The sequence below is a fragment of the Talpa occidentalis genome, unplaced genomic scaffold, assembly GCF_014898055.3.
Source record: "Talpa occidentalis isolate TD23 unplaced genomic scaffold, MPIMG_talOcc4v2.1 talOcc4.5, whole genome shotgun sequence".
NCBI lineage: Eukaryota > Metazoa > Chordata > Mammalia > Eulipotyphla > Talpidae > Talpa > Talpa occidentalis.
Window position 1 is genome coordinate 39,130,421 of NW_023604861.1, and position 20,457 is coordinate 39,150,877.

The 20,457-nt window shown below is 36.6% G+C and overlaps 1 protein-coding gene across 5 annotated transcripts in view; it reads right to left on the bottom strand.

The window, feature by feature from the left end:
• The window catches only part of ELF1 (E74 like ETS transcription factor 1), an 81,812-nt gene that overhangs the window by 11,383 nt on the left and 49,972 nt on the right, over positions 1-20,457 (bottom strand). For all 5 annotated transcript variants that reach the window (XM_037526922.2, XM_037526921.2, XM_054701416.1 and 2 more), the window contains exons 3-4: positions 1,564-1,747; positions 207-314 (exon numbers count right to left, since the gene is read on the bottom strand). In XM_037526922.2, the coding sequence (XP_037382819.1) occupies positions 207-314; positions 1,564-1,747 (292 nt within the window). The remainder of the gene's footprint in view (positions 1-206; positions 315-1,563; positions 1,748-20,457) is intronic.

The following is a 20,457-nucleotide window of genomic DNA, read 5'->3' on the forward strand; positions in this document are numbered from 1 at the left end:
AGCAGGCAGACTGACGACCACCCCAAAACATTTTAAGTCTTGTTTAACTAAACACTTTAGCAAAGGTGCCTCAACTAACACTATATCTTAAAATATGCCAGGGCACAAAAAAACACAAACATGGTCTCTGGTCTGATACCTAATACAGATGTCAAGAATAACTTTGGTTTATAAAAACATAGCAATCTTAACATATAACCACTCACTCAATCGTTTTTCATCCAGCATAGCGTCAGGAGAATCCATATTGAGCAGTGCCTCAGCAGCTTCAATAGTTTCAATTGTTTCATCTCCATCTTGACAGGAAGCTTCAACTATAATACATTTAAAGAAAAAATTAACTATAAGGTAATTGTTGCTCTGAAACAAATATTCTGATTTCTTGACCAAGATACAATATGTGATATGTGGGGTTAATACATATTCTTATGAAAATACAAACTCTGTACTGAATAGGACTTAAATATTTGCCTATTTCTTATATAAAACTTTTTAATGAAAACTTCACATTTTACAAATGAACAAAACCTTTTTAAGATGTTGGGAGTTAAGAGAAAGCAACTACCAGTAAGATCAAAGTTTAGTTAATAATACTGTAACAACTGTTAATTTTCTATTCTTGGCCTCCCTGGCGGTGCAGGCAGTTGAGCGCAGCGCTGTGAAGCTGTCTGCAGCCTCTATAGCACTGGTGTGATACCAGCCGGCCGGGGAGATACCCACATGGCCCAGCAGACCTCTCCTATCTCTCCCGCTGCTCCCCTCGGCAGCGTATTTCAGTCAGTCTGCCTGTTCTGTTGCCCAGTCTGTCTCTGGTGAATCCTCTCACCCTCCCAAACATTTGCCTGTACCCTGGTTCTTGTATGCATGAATAATTAAAAAAAAAAAAATCTTTAAAAAATTTTTTCTATTCTTTTTAACTTAAGAATATTCAAACAAACTTTGCTTCCAAATAATTTTCTCAAACACCTCCAAATCTGTGGCTAAGATATATGAATATAAAATATATAAAATATTTAAGTACAGCACCAATTTCTAAAACTGGCAAAAATAACATTATCACTCACTATCTCACAATTACAAACTCTTCAAGTTTGAAATATCCTATTGGTTCTGACTAAACCAGAAGAACCTAAATTCTCTTCAAATACCAGAACCATATCCTACATTTATGTCATGGTCTATTTTCTATTTTGCTTCCTGTGGCAGCAATAAGAAAAGAAGAAGAAGAACATTCCTATCCTTTTCCCGACAAACAACTTCCCATTGTTATCAGGTATATAAAGCTAGGCATATAAAAAGTGCAAAGTGAAGACTTCATGAATTAAGTTGGTGTTACTAATTTTAAAATAAAATTTTTCCATACTTATCTCATTATATTTAGGAAAGAAGAAAGGGAAGGTGAGAAAGCACTCTGAAACACAGGCAGATAGAAAGAAAATGCATTTTCCTTCTCCTTATGAGACTTGACTTTCTGCAGGAAAAGTTAGGGGCTTTCCCAAAAATCACATGGTGGAAACAATGCTTTAAGCTATGCTGCAGCAAGTTGCTATTAGAGGCACATACCTGTAAGGGTGATGTCGTCATCATCATCCTCTATGATTTCTTCTTCTGCAACATCCAGGGAGCTCTCTGTGATCATGTCACTGGGCTCTTCCACACAGGCGAGACCAGCATAACTATTGAGTATATCAGCACCAGGAACGTGTTCCACAATGACGGCAGGAAAAATAGCTGTTGGATCACCAAGCTGGGAGGGGGAAAGGGAATAAAAGCATTAAACACGGTTCGTTTTAGTTAAAAATAACCCCAAAATATGTTATACTTGGACATATATTTAGCTTTCATATCACCAGTTACTTTGTATCTTAACAATGCAAAGAATATCTAAGACTCAACTTCACTACCAATCTTGGGTTTTAACAACCAAGTTTTCATTGAGTAATCCTTTTATGTATAATTTTAACCCATATTAATAAGAAAAATATTCGTGAGAAAAAAAGTGACAGAGAAATGAAATGTACAATTAAAAATTCAACAAAAGGGCCTCCCCGGTGGCACAGCGGTTGAGCGCTGGGTCACGAAGCTGCCCGCAGCCTCTGCAGCACCGGTTCGATCCCCAGCTGCTCCCCGGCCACTGAGGAGGGTCCCACATGGCGCGCAGACCTCTCCTGCTACCTGCTGCTCCCCTCGGCAGTGTACTTCGGTCCTTCTGCCTGCTCTGCTCCCTGCTCTGGCTCTGGTGAATTCTCTCACCCTCCCGCGCTTCTGACTGTGCCCAGTGCTTGTATAAATAAACAAATAAATAAATCTTTTAAAAAATATTTTAAAAAAATTCAACAAAAGCTTTTGACACAAAAAATCTGTGAGTTTAATAAATATGACACTGTCACAAGGAATGTGGGTTGTGATTAAAAACAGCTTTTAACTCAATGGAAAAATTAACTTTCATTTTCTATTTGGTTATAAGATTGAAGGATTTTAAAACTGAATGACTCTTAAAATTTAATCTAGTCCAGTCACCTCATTTTATGGGTAAGGAAACTAACCCAGAGAGGTTTTTTTTTTTTTAATTTACATATTTTTTACATCATTCTTCATTTTTGTACAATGTATGCTTTCTCATGTCGGTTACAGTCCCCATGAAATTCCCACCACCCATTCACCCATGTACCACGATCATAGTCCCTTGTGCTCTTCCCACCCCTGTTTTGATCCTACTCAGAGAGGGTTTATAATCTACTCAAAAATCTGTTAATTTGATATAAAAATAATTTAAAGTTACATGTAAAAACCAAATAAAACATTTTTAAATATATCTGATTTTAGAATCTATGACTCACAATACTAAATTATAATGAGGACTATCTAGAAGGAACTACTTTACAAATATAGTAAAAAGGCACTTGTCAACTCATTTAATAGTGCCCTACATGTCCTTTGGTAATGGTATTCATTTGCTACACTTTTAAATTGCCATTCTCTCTGTAACATTATCTAAAATGTAAGAAAAAGTTCTTGCCCACAGATAATAAAATTAGGTACTTTATTTTCCTTGAGTAAGTCTACTATATAGGAAATATCTAAAGTTTCATTATAACAAAGCAGTTTCAATCTTTTAAAATTATAGCACTACAGTAAGTTTAAATATTAGTTCTACCATAAGAATTTAATTACCTAAATTAAATGTACGTTATCATAAGTATACAGATATTATCTGTGCTTTCAATAATGCTATGCTCTAAATGTATAGGTAATAACCCTAAAACACATTTGGGTCATTTCATTTCAAAATGTTTTTTCCTATTTTGGGTAAAAACAAGTTAGATATAACAGGCTCTCCAAAGTTTTAAAACAGAAAGGAGGAGGCTCAAAAATTACACTATAAAACACACACATATAGCCAGAGGCAATAAAGTATATAAACCAGCCAAAATCTAGTCATTTGGCTCTCCCTCTTTTTTGAGAGGTGAATACCACAATCCAGTCTAGCATGAACATGTGCTTGTTAACATATACTTCTCATTTCTCCTAAGAGCTCATTATAGTTAAGCTTCCTAGACTTCTAAGAAGGCTGATCTCAGAATTGAGTTAATTTTCATGATTTCATTTTATGCAACAACAATCCTATGTATTAGGTAAGCATGGGGCTATCATCTCCATCCATTGACAGGTACAGAATTTGGTTAAGAAATTCACCCAAAGTTATGCACCAAAGACAGAGAGAGAGGCTTATCAACACAATTCACATGAGCAGTCCTCACCAAAATGAAACCAAAGTATTTCTCCTCATCTAAATCTATGACTCCTAATATCTGGTAGTGAGTGTTAAGAGTGTGGATATTATGAGAGATCTCCAGACCTTTATCTGGAGTTTTATAGTCTCTGAGTTTTATAGTCTCCAGAGTTTCAAATAACTGCAGATATTTGTTACTACTTTCTTCCTTGTCCTATTCTACTAGCCTATAAGTGGACTTGAGGAACTGATTATTCTCCACAAATTTAGAAGTCGCAGAAAACCATCTTGTCACAGAACCACTATAATCAATGCTACTTTCACTACAGAGGCAAATGCTGTAACTGGTGTTTCTGTTCCCTAACAAAGACCATCTATGTGTAATCAAGCACATTCTAATTTGCTCTATAAACAATTGTTTTTCATTTCAGTTCAAAGATTGCAGTGATATTTAAACTGTTTATTCAGAAAAAATTCAAACACACAAAAGTAGAGAGAAAATAAATCAGTTCCTTTTAAGCAAAAGTTTAATTCAGAAAGAGTTTAAATCAAAGACACGTGGTCTTTGATTTAGAAGACAGCAACACACATTAAGAAAGATTGTGAACTAGGAGACCTACAGTCTTCTCTGATTGTCATGACCTAATTTTCAAAAGTGCATCAGCTGATTCTGGAAGGGTATTTCCAGGTTGTTTTGTTAAGATGTTATTTTAAAGTCATGAATCCTAAAACTGACTGACTTTATAACACTACAAGATATTCATATTTATGGACGAAATGGACAGAAGGAAGAGCACAAACAAGGGCCACATAGCTGCTGCCTTTGCTAGCACTTATGAGAACTTTATATGCACCAGGCGTTCTGCTCACTTTTTACATAGATTACCACCTTACTTAATGATCAAAATCCTATGAGGGAGATAATATTGGATTATCTAATTTATAGATGGAAAAATGGAGGCACAAGGGGAAGGGGAAAAGTTTACACCAAGTCACACAGCTGATAAGTGGCAGAGACTTAACTTGGACTCCAAGGTTTATGTTCTTTACCTGTACACAATTAGAGTCAGTCTCAAATATGGTGTGAATTTGTTTTTGGGATAGTTACTTGGCTCTGCTGGAAAAAGCAATATGTAAAAAGCTGTATTTGAAGGATGGTTTTTAATATTCTTTTGCAGGGCTTCTCTAATCTGAGTTTATTATAAACTTACTCATGGGCAAAAAAGCCAGTTCCTCCTGGTCCCCGGGGACTTCCCAGTTCACACCCAGTTTAACCATATCATCTTCTCCTTCCAAGGTACTTGTTCCTCTCATGAAAAACATGGCCACTCTTTTCTAGTCCATTGAAGTGGAGATATATACTCAAAGATGATCATCTTTTAATGTCTCCAAAATGCTATTAGTTCATATATAAGAAACGGACCAACTCTGACACACTACGGGGTGGGGGGGAGTAGGATCAAAACAAGGAGGGGTGGGAATTGTATGGGGACTATAACCAAGATGAAAATGCATGCATTGTGCAAAAATGAAAAATGATGTAAAAAATATGTAAAATTAAAAAAATAATAAATAAACAAATAAAAAGAAACAGACCAACTCTGAATCTTAGAACAAGATATTGAGGAATATCTCTCAGGTCACTGGAAATAATCTTCCCTCTATTGTCATAAATGGAAGGAAAATATTGCAGAAATATAGTTGCCTGCCTGGCTCATAATAAACTCCTGCCTTTTAAACATATTACCTACAAATTGTCTAAACTCTGAGTTATCAGAAACCTAAGAAAATTTATGACCACACATTCTGAAATGGTTTCCAAACTCTGAAATGAAAGCATGGCAAAATTTCAAATATTGAATTTTCCTAGATTAAATAAATAAATTATGAGGGTTTACATTAGTTTGCTAAGGCCACAAATTAGGTAGCTTCAACCAAAGAAATTTGTTGTCTCATAATTCTGGAGTCTGTTTAAGTCTTTCTGGAAGCTCTGAGGAAAGGATCTGTCCCAGACCTCTCTCATAGGTGTAGAGATGATCACCTTCATATTCACACTGTGCTGCCCTGTATGTGCCTGTATCCTTTCCTCTTTCCATGAGGACACCAATCATATTGGATTAAAGGTCCATTCTACTCTAGTATAACTTCACGCTAACTTGATTACATTTTTAAGGTGGTTTTCAATTACCCTATTTCCAAATAAAGGTGACATTCTGAGATACCAGAGGCAGAGACTTCAATATACAAATGGGAATGGGGAGGGATAATTGAACCTATAACAGAATTCCATTTTAATTAACCTTTCAGTCTATCATTAGCTCCCTCTACCCTAAGTAACTTTTATAGCTTATGGCAACATATCTTGTTATTATTTCTAAAATGAGACTGACAATATTCTTCAGGTTTCTTTGATGAAGACCATTAAACCATAATTATCCACTTTGGTTTTTTTCTACATCATTTCAACCAGGCCCCTTCCCAATTTACTTAAAAGAGTTTCTCATACACTAGAACTCCAAAGTAACAAACAGTTATATTATGGGATTTTTTGGTGTTTTGGCACACTAAGATTATTTTCCCATTTGTTTTTGGAATAGAACAAAAATAAATCACAAATGATGGGTGGAAATTGAGAGGGCAGACTTCTGGGAATTAAAATCTGTCAAAGATTATAGAGTTTTCAAACCCTCTGTTTCTAATAAGCAAGTGAAACTGTAGTGATAAACAGACTTTCAACTATTTTGTGACTTTTCCTTCTCTACGTATTTCATGTAAATTTAGGGTATGTGCTGAAAGCAAACCTTTAACAATATTTTTACAGCAATAATAAAAATCACCCCAAGTTTTAGCAGGAAAGCAAAGGCTGCCCAAATTTCGATATAGTACACTCTGTAATCATCATTTGTTGTGGTAGATGACATATGTGGCAATACCATCAAGTTAAAGAAAAAAGAAAGGAACAGTTAAATCTGCAAACAGTAGGCGTGTTCCCTCAATATGCCAATGTATAAGGTCCTAAGTAGATAGTTAAGAAACTCATTATTGCAACTGTATTAAGTAAATAAAAATTTATTCAACAGGTTTTTGGATATTAAAAAGCATAAAGACTTTAAATAATTTGTTTGTCATACTTCTCCTACAGCACAGCTCAATCTGGTAAATGGTTATTGTGAAACATCCTGCCAAGATCCCCTATGAAGTTGCTTAAATTGAAATCTATCAAGCGTTTTCCTGAAGAAAAAAAAGTAAGTTAAAAACAGTCTTTAAAAATTCCCCCCAAGTTGGGAGCGCAAACTGGTCCAACCACTATGGAGAGCTGTGTGGAGATTTCTTGACCTACTAAACATAGAGCTTCCATATGATCCAGCAATTCCACTCCTAGGTATTTACCCAAAGGACACAGAAACATCAATTCCAAAGAGCACCTGCACCCCTATGTTTATAGCAGCACTATTTACAATAGCTAAGCTTTGGAAACAACCCAAATGCCCAAAAATAGATGACTGGATCAAGAAGATGTGGTACATATACACCATGGAATATTACTCAGCATTCAAAAAAGATAAACACATGAAATTTGCAGCAACATGGATGGAGCTGGAAGGGATCATGCTCAGCGAAATAAGCCAGAAAGAAAAAGAAAAATACCGGATGGTCTCACTCATAGCAGGAATCTAGAAAAATTAAATAAGGGACCAGGAAAAAGAATAACTATAAGAAAGAAAATATAAAAATCAACAAACAACTATGAACCAGAGACACTCTATGGGGGGTGGGGGCGGGGAAAGGAGGGCTTGGGGTCAAAATAAGGGGGTTGCAATTGTAAGGGGAATATAAAAATAAAATTAAAATATATATAAACAAAAAAATTATTTGGGGGAATAGGTTAATATATGAACATATCTATATTACAAGCACATAAAACCTTATCATCTCCCCTTTATATAGTTTCCCTTCCCAAAAGCTACCACTATTACTATTTTTTAAAATACTTTTAAATAATTTCAAGAATTGATGTATTACATAAAACGAGGTAGAATTGTGCAACATAGTTCTGAGGTTTAGCACAAAGTTTTTGTGAAGAATTCTTCACAGCCAAATTCTCTGCATACTTTCAAACATCTGCCATTGAAATAGCTTCATGATCTGCAAATAAGAATACTTCTGTTGATTAGTGCAACTTATACGTTCTAGTCTTTTTTATTTTAAGAAACTTATACGTTCTAGTCTTTTTTATTTTAAAAGAAAATGAAAATGAGTTTTAGAGATCAGGCAGAAAAGACTACATAATTGTAGTACAGACTTCCCAACACTTTAGTCTAACTTGAAAAATATCAGTTTTCCTGACTAAAATTGTGGTACATGATCCGAGCTTTAAAAAATTTTAATACATACGTACTTGGGAGAAAATGAAAAACCCTACTTATCTCAGTTATACACACTATAAAAGACAATTTACTCAATATTCTTCCAGATTATCTTTTTACTTCAAGGTTCCTTTTTCCTACTATATCTTAGCATAAAAGATTAAGTTATAGTTTTCTTGAGTCAAAAACTCAATTCCCAATGTAGCTGCTGCCAGTTTATAGTTGTGTTTCTAAGCAACATTCATTCCTCATTCAATCACTCTGAGATTCTTTTGTGTCAAAAGCTTTCCTTATTGGGCCTCCCCGGTGCCGCAGTGGTTGAGCACTGGGTTGCGAAGCCTCTGCAGCCTCTGCAGCACAGGTTCGATCCCCGGCTGCTCCGCGGCCACCGGAGGAGGGTCCCACATGGCGCGCAGACCCCTCCTGCCGCCCGCTGCTCCCCTCAGCAGCGTACTTCGGTCCTTCTGCCTGCTCTGCTCCCCGCTCTGGCTCTGGTGAATTCTCTCACCCTCCCGCGCTTCTGACTGTACCCAGTGCATGTATAAAACAAACAAATAAATAAATAAAGCATGCCTCTATTAAAAAAAAAAAAGCTTTCCTTATTCATAAAATTAAGATAATAACAGTAGCCACACCCTACATGGTGACTGCAAGGTTCAATGAAGAAAATGCATATTGTCTGCAGGACCTGGCAATGGTGAAGGACAATAAATATTAGCTTTTATATGTAAATCAATATTAACTCAATGAAAAATATTTTTAAAAATCCATGTGAGACTAGCTTATTCCCATGTATGCACACACTTAGCCATGTTTCCTATCAGTATTACATTGACTTTCTCAAAATGAATTTGGGAACTTCTCTCTCTGAACTAAAACCATTTAATGATTCATTTAAGTTCAAAATAACTCACCCATTGAAACTCTTTGTGCCTACCAGTTCTGTGTATGTGGGAAATTGTTCCCTGGCAATTTCTTCAGAGCTTTTCTGGTTATTGTTGTTACTAGTGTATTTTCTTTTTTTTTTTTTTTTTTGAAAGATTTATTTATTTATGCATACAAGAACTGGGCTGTAGATCAGAGGTGTGCGGGATAGGGGTGAGAGGATTCACCAGAGACAGGGTAGGGAGCAAAACAGGCGGATTGATTGATATACACTGCTGAGGGGAGCAGCAGTAGGTGAGACAGGAGCGGTCTGCTGAGCCATGTGGGTTAGCTCCCTGGCCATGTGGGTTAGCTCCCTGGCAGGGGATTGAACTCATGCTACAGTGGCTGCCAATACCTTCATAGTGCTGAAACTTAACCCTTGCACCACCAGGGAGGCCCATCATTTTAAATAAAATACCAAATATTGATAATTATCATTTCAAAACTTAAAAAATATTTCAACGTAGTAGCTCAAGTGAGATATCAACTCCTCACACAGTTCTACACCATCTCTTTCTTAGTAGAAATTATAAGCAAACAAATTAAGTGTTGTCACAAATTGCAAGCAGGCAGGTTTACTAAATGCACAATGTTGTTTTGAATAATGCTCTGGGTGGCTTTGTAACCTTGCCCTAGGAATCTGACAGGCTTCTAATACAGTTCTTGTAATTATCCAGTAGTTAAATTCAAGATAACAGTCTACTACAGAAAATGGAAAGAATATTGTATCACAGTATCATCTGTGAGACCAAAGCATATGTGGGTGGTGAAAATTTTGAAAACTATAAATATAAGACTAAACAAAATGTCAGTTAATTTTACTCTTTACTATATAGCAAAGACTATATATCAGGTAATATTTTCATGGCACAAAGGTTAATATCCAAAATAACATCAAAATTTAAACATGAGCTTCTATCAAGTTCCCTCACTTCCTGTTTACTCATTTATCTTTTCAAGTATCACGATGTAGATAAATATTATGTTATAGCCAGTAGCTTAGTAAAGGAAAAGTGATTCAAATCTCTGACAATATAGTAAAAGGACTTTCTTAAACTTATTAAAAACAAACTCACGACATTGCTATGTAAAGTGTTTCTCTCCAGTCCCTAACTTTAAAAGTTCAATACAGTAAACAATAACATAGAATAAAATAAAAAATAAAATGTAGTGGTAGTAAGTACATCATGTGGTTTATCTCAGGAATCCCCCACAACATGATGCTGATTTGTTGACACTGGTCAACCAGTTAAGAGGAGACAAAACTGGAAGTTTGAACCCAAGCACTCTGACTCCAGAGTGTATAAGCTTAATGCACTACAGGAACAGAATCAGGGGCTTCCCTGGTGGCGCAAGAGATTAAGCACCCCACTATGAAGCAATCTGCAGCCTCTGCAGCATGAGTTCCATCCCCGGCTGGCCAGGGAGAAATTCACATGGCGAGGCAGACCTCTCCTATCTCGCCCGCTGCTCCCTTCAGCAGTGTATTTCATTCAGTCTGTCTGTCCTGTTCTCTATTCTGTCTCTGATGGATCCTCTCACCCCCCACATCTCTGGCCTGTACCCCAGCTCTTGTATGCATAAACAAATATATCTTTAAAAAAAAAAAAAAAGAACAGGATCGGACCGATAAATTAGTCATCTCAGCTAAAGGTTGGGTGTTAGAGCTACAGTTGAAATATTGTGTTTTGTATCTGCTGGCCCCAGCAGAGATAATGTTTCTGAAGAAGTTTCACTTCTCTCTTATATAACACAAGGAAAAATAGAAAGGTCTAAGTAAAATGGTCTTTTCTCCAGATCTCCCATGGTAATGTTTGAAATTCCATCCTAAATCCTTGAGGAGTTGATTTAGTTAAAGTTAATTCTGGTTTAAATTTTTCATGACAATTGGTCTTTAGTTTTGCCCAGATTTTTCTTTTTTTCAGCCAGGATAAATTACAACTTTGCCATGGCATGTCAAAAAGTAAGTCACTGAAAACAATCTCAGTTTTCTTATTAGAATGACCATTTTAAAAGTTTAAGATATTGGTTGATTGTGGGGTGGGGGATGTTTAAGTATGAACAGAATTAGCTATGAGGTCTAAAAAAAAGGTACATTAAAGGAGTTTTAGTAAATTTTAATCAGGTTTAGTGTTTATTTAAAACCTAGATAATAAACATCAGAAGTCACTAGCAGATTGATAAATGTTTTAAACATAAAGATTCTATATAAATAAATTTAAAACCATAAAGAGACAATTCCTGCTTTTAAAACCAGAAAAACTTTGACAATCTTATATGGCATGTATAAAGCACAGAATAAACGAGACAGGTATACCAATGCTTTTTCCAGAATTTCAAATTCACACTACATTATCATAGTCATGACATAAATTAGAGTTACTCCAAAACAAACCCAAACAATTACAGGTCAAACTATGTTAAAATAAGTTTAGCGGGCCTCCCCAGTGGCGCAGTGGTTGAGCGCTGGGTTGCGAAGCTGCCCACAGCCTCTGCGGCTCCGGTTTGATCCCCGGCTGCTCCCCGGCCACCGGAGGAGGGTCCCGCGTGGTGCGCAGACCTCTCCTGCCGCCCACTGCTCCCCTCAGCAGTGTACTTCGTTCCTTCTGCCTGCTCTGCTCCCCGCTCTGGCTCTGGTGGATTCTCTCACCCTCCTGTGCTTCTGACTGTACCCAGTGCATGTATAAACAAAACAAACAAACAAACAAATAAAACATGCCTCTATAAAAAAATAAAATAAAATAAAATAAAATAAGTTTAGCATATTATAATATTAAAGGAGAGTGTTCCCCTACAGAAGGAATCTGCCAGATTTTTCAAATCCTGAGTGACAAATTTAATGTCATTCAGTTATTATTCTATTCCAATAATAAAAAAAAAAAGGTTATCTTGGAGAATCAAGTCCTGCATTCTCAAATAGCAAAGAAAAAATAAAAAACATTTTTAGCAGTTGAATGAATTTGTCTAATGATATCCAAGTCATAAAAATTGTCTTCATTACTTCACTCATCTAAAACAATTAAGTAAAGGTCCTCCTCGGTGGCCTAGGGGTTAAGTCTCAGCACTATCACCACAAGTGCCTGAATTAGATCTCAGCCAGAGAGCTAACCCACATGGCAAAGCAGATCTCTCCTGTCTTGCCTGCTGCTCCCCTTAGCAGTATATTCAGTAAATCTACCTGTTCTGCTCCCCACTCTGTCTCTGTTGAATCCTCTCACTCCCAGCACCTCTGGCCTACACCCCAGTTCTACGCAAAAATAAAATTTTTTTTAAAGTAACACAATTGAGAAATAGAGTACATAGTGAAACACCGCAAACTTTTAGTATCCTTTCTTGATTTAACTCAGGTCATTAATATAATTACCGCAGTCCAATCACTTTTTTAAAAAATCATCTCTCAGATAAATCTTTAATATGAAATTATATCTGAATATACTTACATTTGGTGACGAGAAAGGGTAGGGAGGAGGTACCTGTTCTTGAACTACCCAGTAGTTGCTTTCTTTTTTTTTTTAAGATTTATTTTTATTTATTTATACAAGCACTGGGTACAGTCAGAAGTGCAGGAGGGTGAGAGAATTCACCAGAGCCAGAGCGGGGAGCAGAGCAGGCAGAAGGAACGAAGTACACTGCTGAGGGGAGCAGCGGGCGGCAGGAGGGTCTGCGCGCCATGTGGGACCCTCCTCCGGTGGCCGCGGAGCAGCCGGGGATCGAACCAGCGCAGCGCTGCAGAGGCTGCGGTCAGCTTCGCAACCCAGTGCTCAACCACTGCGCCACCAGGGAGGCCCCAGTAGTTGCTTTCTTAATATAAATAGAAGTTTTATTTAAATGTTCTTTGTTTTTAGTTTCCCCATACCAGGAAATAAAATGGAATGAGAGAAGTGGGTAAGTCATACAAACCCATAAGATATGCCTTTAAATTGTAATCTTAAAATTATCACCTTTCGGGCCTCCCTGGTGGCACAGGGGTTAAGCACCGCACTGTGAGGCAATCTGCAGCCTCTGCAGCACAAGTTCGATCCCCGGCCAGCCAGGGAGAAACCCACATGCTGAGGCAGACCTCTCCCGTCTCGCCTGCTGCTTCCCTCAGCAGTGTATTTTAGTCAATCTGCCTGTTCTGCTCCCTACTCTGTCTCTGGTAGATCCTCTCATCCCCCGCATCTCTGGCCTGTGCCCCAGCTCTTGTATGCATAAATAAATAAATCTTAAAAAAAATAAAAATAAATATATCACCTTTTAGGAGAAGAAATTACTCTCTAACTCTGATTCTCACAACTCTAAGCTAACTCCCCTGGCCCTGTCTCATAACTTCAATGTTCCTTCATATTCTATAAAAACTGACAAGTTTACAAGTATATTACCAGTCATTACAATATAATTTTTGTTTTTAAAAAACTGGCCTAATACTAAAATTTTTGGTTATTGTGTTTAAAATACCTGTCTGTATTCTAATTTATTCAATATTAGCAACATTAGATTTATGAACATTACTGAGCATATCACTTGTTAAATTTATATTCTAACAAACCCTTAACAATCAGTTTTCATTTTAGTCCAGTACATCAAAGGGCAGTATCTTCATCAATATTCTTGAAAGAGTGTTAAAGATGAGGATGTTTAGAAACAAAAAAAGGGCTAGTAACACAGTAATACTATCTGTTTACATCATGGTTTATCCTTCATGCATTAAGTGAAATGGCAAGGAGGTAAAAATTGTCAAGATTACACAGCTAAACTGAGATACAAAGAGGTGTTAACTTCCATCGCAAGGCTGCTTTAGGTGATTAAATACTTTCCAAGAGAATAGAGGACACTAATATTATTCCAAACAAAAAACTGACCAACACAAATCTCATTAAAATGATAGCATTCTTTCTAAAAAATGAAATTGTATTTTCTTTAATTAAGGTAACATTGATTTATAATGTTGTATATGACTGAGGGTTATATGTTTCCATCTCTTCAAATGTACGTTATCACACCACACCCACCATCAAAGCACCCATAGTCCTCAACCCTAGTCCATTGGGACCCCTTCCTCCTTTACCCCCCACCCCTCCCATTCTCCCTCTGGTAGCCTGAATTCTACAATAAGATTTGTAGGTTTTGTTTTGGTTCAGTTTTTGTCTGTTCCTTTGTTCTGTTTCTTTATATGCCACATGAGTGAAATTATCCTGTGTTTGTCTACCTCCTTCTAACTTCTTATTCCACTTAGCATAATCCCTTCCAATTCCATACAAGTTGTCACAACATCAAGATTTCATCAAGATTTCATCTTGATGTTGTGACATATAATATAATTTAGTGTTCCAGTGTAAGTGTATGTGTGTGTGCACATGTGTACACACCCGCCACATCTTATTAATCCACTCATGTTATTTGGGTACTTAGGTTATTTCCATAACCTGGCTATTAGAAAACAGTATTCTTTTGAAAAATATAAAAAATGGATAAATACAATGTAGCATATCTACACAATAAAATATTATTCAGCAATAAAAATAAAGTTGTGGGCCTCCCCAGTGGCACAGAGGTTGAGCACTGGGATGCGAAGCTGCCCACAGCCTCTGCAATGCCAGTTTGATCCCCGGCCGCCTGGCGAGGGTCCCACATGGCGTGCAGACCTCTCCTGCCGCCCACTGCTCCCCTCAGCAGTGTACTTCATCAGTCTGCCTGTTCCGCTCTCCACTCTGGCTCTGGTGAGTTTTCTCACCCTCCCGCGCTTCTGACTGTATCCAGTGCTTGTATAAATAAATAAATCAATCTTTTAAAAAATTTAAAAAAATAAAGTAGTACTGATACATGCTACAATGGAAATAAACCTTGAAAGCATGTTTAAGTAAAATAACAGTCACAAAGACAATACATCCTGTATGACACCATTTATACAAAATGTCGAGAATAGGCAGATCCATAGAAAAAGTAAGTAGATTAGTGGTTGCCAAAGGCCTGGAGTGGAGAAGAATAGGGTATAACTCCCTAATCGGTACAGGTTTCTTTTTGGGATAATAAAAATGTTCTCAAGTCCATTATGGTGATGGATGTACAAGCATGTTTATTTGCTAAAAAACCATTAAATTGAAACTTTCAGATAGACAAATTATATGGTATATCTAAAAAACTATCCAAATAAATTATATCACAATAAAATTTATTTTTTTTAAAAAAAGGTATACCTAGGTATCAGGCACAAAAACTGTCAATCTGTCATTACACTAGCAAATTAACTAGTCTGAGTATCATTTTTCATTTGCCAAAATCATAAATGCAAAATGTAATATTTTCCAGCTTTAAAACTACTTTTTTACCACTTACACATCTCAGTGGCTGGCATTACTCAAATATACACTTTTCTTTTACAGGCCCCACTTTTCTGTGAAATGAGAATTAAAGTATCTACTTCATAAGATTGCTGTTAAGAATTAAATAGTATGATCGCTGTGAAGTACATAACAGGGCCTCCCCGGTGGCGCAGCGGGTTGAGTGCCACACTGTGAAGCTGTCTGCAACCTCTGCAGCGCAAGTTCGATTCCTGGCCAGCTAGGGAGAAACCCATGTGGTGTGGCAGACCGCTCCTGCCTCGCCCACTGCTCCCCTCATCAATGTCTTCTGTCAGTCTGCCTATTCTGCTCCCCACTCTGTCTCTGGTAAATTCTCTCACCCTCACATGCCTCTGACTGTACCCCAGTTCTTGTATAAATAATCTTAAAAAAAAATAAAGTACATAACAGTGCACAGGATAAAATGTCCAGTAAACTCGAGTTAGAAAAATTCATTATCGCTATCTAGTACATGTCCTACACTATGCAAAGATCTCAGCCACATTCATTTTTTTAATTTTTTTTTATTTTTTTATTTTTTTCTTTCTTTCTTTTTTTAATTTATTATTTATTTATACAAGCACTGGGTACAGTCAGAAGCACGGGAGGGTGAGAGAATTCACCAGAGCCAGAGCGGGGAGCAGAGCAGGCAGAAGGAACGAAGCACACTGCTGAGGGGAGCAGCGGGCGGGCGGCAGGAGAGGTCTGCGCGCCATGTGGGACCCTCCTCTGGTGGCCGGGGAGCAGCTGGGGATCGAACTGGTGCTGCAGAGGCTGCGGGCAGCTTCGCAACCCAGCGCTCAACCACTGCGCCACCAGGGAGGCCCTCAGCCACATTCATTTTTAAGATGTTGTCATGGGCCTCTATGTGAGGGCTGAGGGGCACTTAAAGAAAGATTCTACAAAACAAAGTTTATACTCCCCTCACCAACTCTTCCTTCATTATAAGCATCATCTTCCTTGCTGCCAAAAGTTGGCAACGAGATAAGACAGATCAAATACTAGGCTATAACCAGGGCTGTGCTGTCACACAACATGAAGAGGGCCTTAGATATCACACAAGATTTTTGCCAAAGATCATTCTGGGAATTCTATGGCAGAACTTCTTTAATGAAGGCCTTTCCAAAAGTACAGAAAAGAAGCAAATAACCTCTGTATTACATATGGCCAAACATTTAATGGATTTGACTAAGTCTATCTGCCAACATTTAAAAAGAGAGAGTAACAGGACCAGCAGATTCATCCACATAACTTGGAATTCTAGGCAAACTGAAAGAGAATCCATGGGGTCCATGTACAGTCCGTGAATACTAACAGCTCATTCGCTCTACTCGAAGTTTGGGGCACACTTAACCTTGACTAGTAGAAACTTACCATTCCAGTTGATAATGCCAGATTGGTGTGATATATATTCTTACATGCATTTTGTTGGTCTACAAAATACAGTGTCATTCTCAATACAACGGTATCAAATACTCCCTCTATAAATTAAAAGAGCCTCTCAAGAAACAGGAAAACTCTACAATGATGTTAGTCTTTCTGATTTTTTGAGAAACAATTTTAATCTACAATAAAGCAGACAAAAAATCAAAGTGTCTACGCTTACCAACCATATCTGATAAATGTAATCACTGACTTTTAGTGGATTTTACTTATAATTTCCGTAACTTTTGAAGGTTATTTGACATGGTTTTCACTAAACAGGTACAACAGAACAGTTTTAAACACATATCAGAAAAAAGGACTCACGTATTTGTTTCTGGTCTTGGAATTGTGGTGAAAGGGCCACATTGCCTATAGACCAAGTAAAAGTGTGGAAAAATTGATACCCCAAAAATGCATACTGTATGTCATCAAGAGAGTTGTGGTGTAGGATATTACGTACCACTCACCATTCAAAGGTCTCCTGATAAGGGCCATAACTGAGTACATATAATCCATACCATTTTATCAACAGGATTAAAAGGAAGAATAAAATCTCTAAGAGGACTCAATCAGTAAATTTATCATTAATGATGTTAAATGCTTTGGGAGACATCAAGAGGAGGAAGCAAACTCCACTTATTTTAAGAAATTAGAAATATACTTATGAAAATTTAACATGCCAATTTAACATGACTCTGACAACAGGTGATAGAGGATGAACAGAACAAAGTTGTTGATTCCAAAAGGGATGATTTTATAGGATAAATTCCTAGAATAAAAGGTTTTGTCCTAATATCCTGAAAGATGGTTAGAACTTTAAAGGTAACAGGTATGAATGTGGGTGACCAAACAATGGGGAAACAGAAAAGCATTTGGGAAAACTATACAAATGACAAAATTAATACAACAAGAGATAAAAAGAGTGTGAAACAGCATCATGAAAATTTTCTAACCATGAATTAATGCATCTAGATTATCTGGTCAAGAGAAATCTATCAAAAGTTTTGCAACATTCCATTGTTCTGGAATAGTTCTTCTTCAGTTATTGTATACACTGGATCTTCCTTCATGAGCTGGTTCAAATGCAATGTAGTTCAAAGGTTCCACTATCTCTATCCCATCACTCTGTGGTTACAACTGCTGCATTGATTAGTGATTTCTAATTATGAGAAACTGCAGGGCAGCTTGTTAAAAAATCAGCAACACTCAGTTGCCTTTTAGCTTCTAGGAATCAGCAGCCAGAACAAGCCCATTGCATTTGACCTAGCCAATTACACCCATCTCATATTGCAATTGAATAATATAAAAATATTTGTTTCACTTTCCCAAGCAGGTCACCAAGATTTTCCCTAGTGAGCTAAGTCTGTTAAGCATAAATAGCCATGAACTACTGAGTTCTACTTTCAGAAACAACTGACAAACCAGTGTAACATTTTTGCAAGATTATGCAAAGCACTGAACTACCAGTTGTTTTTCATTAACTTCTCAAATATTTGAACATATAGTCAAGCTTCTTTCTCCTTAGACTCTTCTTTCTACAGCCTTAAGTTTTCTTCTCATTCGCATACATTTGCCAGATAAACTCTTATTTAGTAAGGTCAAGTCAAGGAACCTGCAAATAAAAATACACTGCAATTCAACCTTGACAGAATTTACTCCTACAGAAGTGTCTCATTTTCACCTACAAACATTCCCAGTTTGGACAGCAAGAATAGGTTTTTAATTGACTTCTCAGTGCCAATGATGCTGATATTTCCTTTCCAACCCCTACCTCCACCCCAGCCCAGAGGAATTCTTCCAAGTTAATTTGAAGAGTATGAATTAATATAAGGGAAATGACTAAGGTGGTAACAACCAGAGGTTAAAGGTGTCAGTTTCTTTACAGAACTACATTTATAACCAATAACCACAGATCATAACAGAAAACAAGAAATATATTCTAATCTGGTGTGTTTAAACACTGACTGAATAAGGAAACCAACAAATCAAACCAATACAGGGTCATAAAACATAATTACTTTGAAAGACACATTTTTTAATTTAAAAAGTTAAAATTCCAACACAATTTTTATGTGATTTAACAAACTAATTCTAAAATTCACTCAAAATTCTATCCCCATTTCTGGAGGGGGTTGGGGGAATGGGCGGGGAATATCCTATCAGATATCAAATCTATAAAGTGATACTAATGAAAATACTGTGACTGAAAAAAACAGTTAAATGGAACAGAACACACTATAAGGGAAAAAATGATGTCTGTGCATATGGTCATTTAGTAGATAACAAAGGTATGGTATCTGTACTGTGTAAATCATAAAAACACGCAAATAGTGAAGGGTCAACATCACCATTTGTGGAAGAGAGGAGCTGTCACATCCCTGTATCTCATATCCTATAAAAAATAGATTACACATGGACTGATAGGTTAAACATAAAGAGAATATTTCAGGGATAAAGAAAATTTGCCTAAATAGAAACAAACAAGAAGAAAAAAGAAGGAAAAAAAAGATTGGTGACTTTTTTTTTAGATAAATATTTAAATTTTTTACAGGGCATGAGGTATCATATTGTTAAAAGATAGTACCAAGTTGAGAAAAAATAGCTGCACCACATGACACAATTACTTTGAAGACACTGATACTGATGTAATTATCTATGCTATTACACACACACACACACACACACACACACACATATAATTCCTACTGGGCAAAGGATATCAATAACTAATTCAAAGAAAATTTAAATGAACAATAAAATTAATGAACATTCCAACAACGCCACTAGTAGTAGTCCAGGAAATTAAAATAGCAAAATGTAATTTTTATACCCAAATGACAGACCAAAACGGGGGGGGGAAAAGGATTTGTTATTGTTGGTTTGAGAAATAAACTGTTAACGTTAGAAACTTAGATGGTCTCTAGGAAGAATGATTTGGTAATGTATATATGCATTTAGTAAACTAAGCAATTCTACTTTTAGAAATCCTATAGAATTAATCATACAAATGTACAAAGATACACTGCATACAGATGCAATAACAAAACAATATTTATCAGGAAATATGCATGGTTCTAAGAGCTTCCTATATATCAATTCATTTAATCCTCACAACAACCTTTTAATATTGGGTCTATTATTATCAAACCCCCATTTTGCATATAAGGAAACCAAGGCACAGAGAAGTTAAGTAAACTTGACCAAGGTCACAGAAGGAAAAGTAATGGAGCAAGCATTCCAAACCAGGTGTTATGCCTCCACTATCTGAGCTTTTAACCACTATAGTTCTACTGCTTCCCAAACGAGAATATTCATTGCAATAGAGTTTGAAATAGCAAAATACAGGTAACAGTCAGTTGTCCATGATCAAATACTGATAAAATAATGATCCATCCATCACGTGGAAAAATAATGTAAAGCCAGCAGATAAACGCACAAATATTTATAATACATTCAATGGAAATACAATTCACAAAAAAAGTTTTTCACATACTTTCATCTCATCACTTCATATACTTTTCAAAACAAGATAGGTTTTATATGTATGTACATCATTCTTTGGTTTAGTCCTTTGCCTAAAAAACTACTCATCTTGCTTGGTAATAAATGGTAAATGGACACATGGTGGTGGGCGTGGTGTGATATATACGCTGAAGTTAGAAACTGTACAACTAAAACCTACATT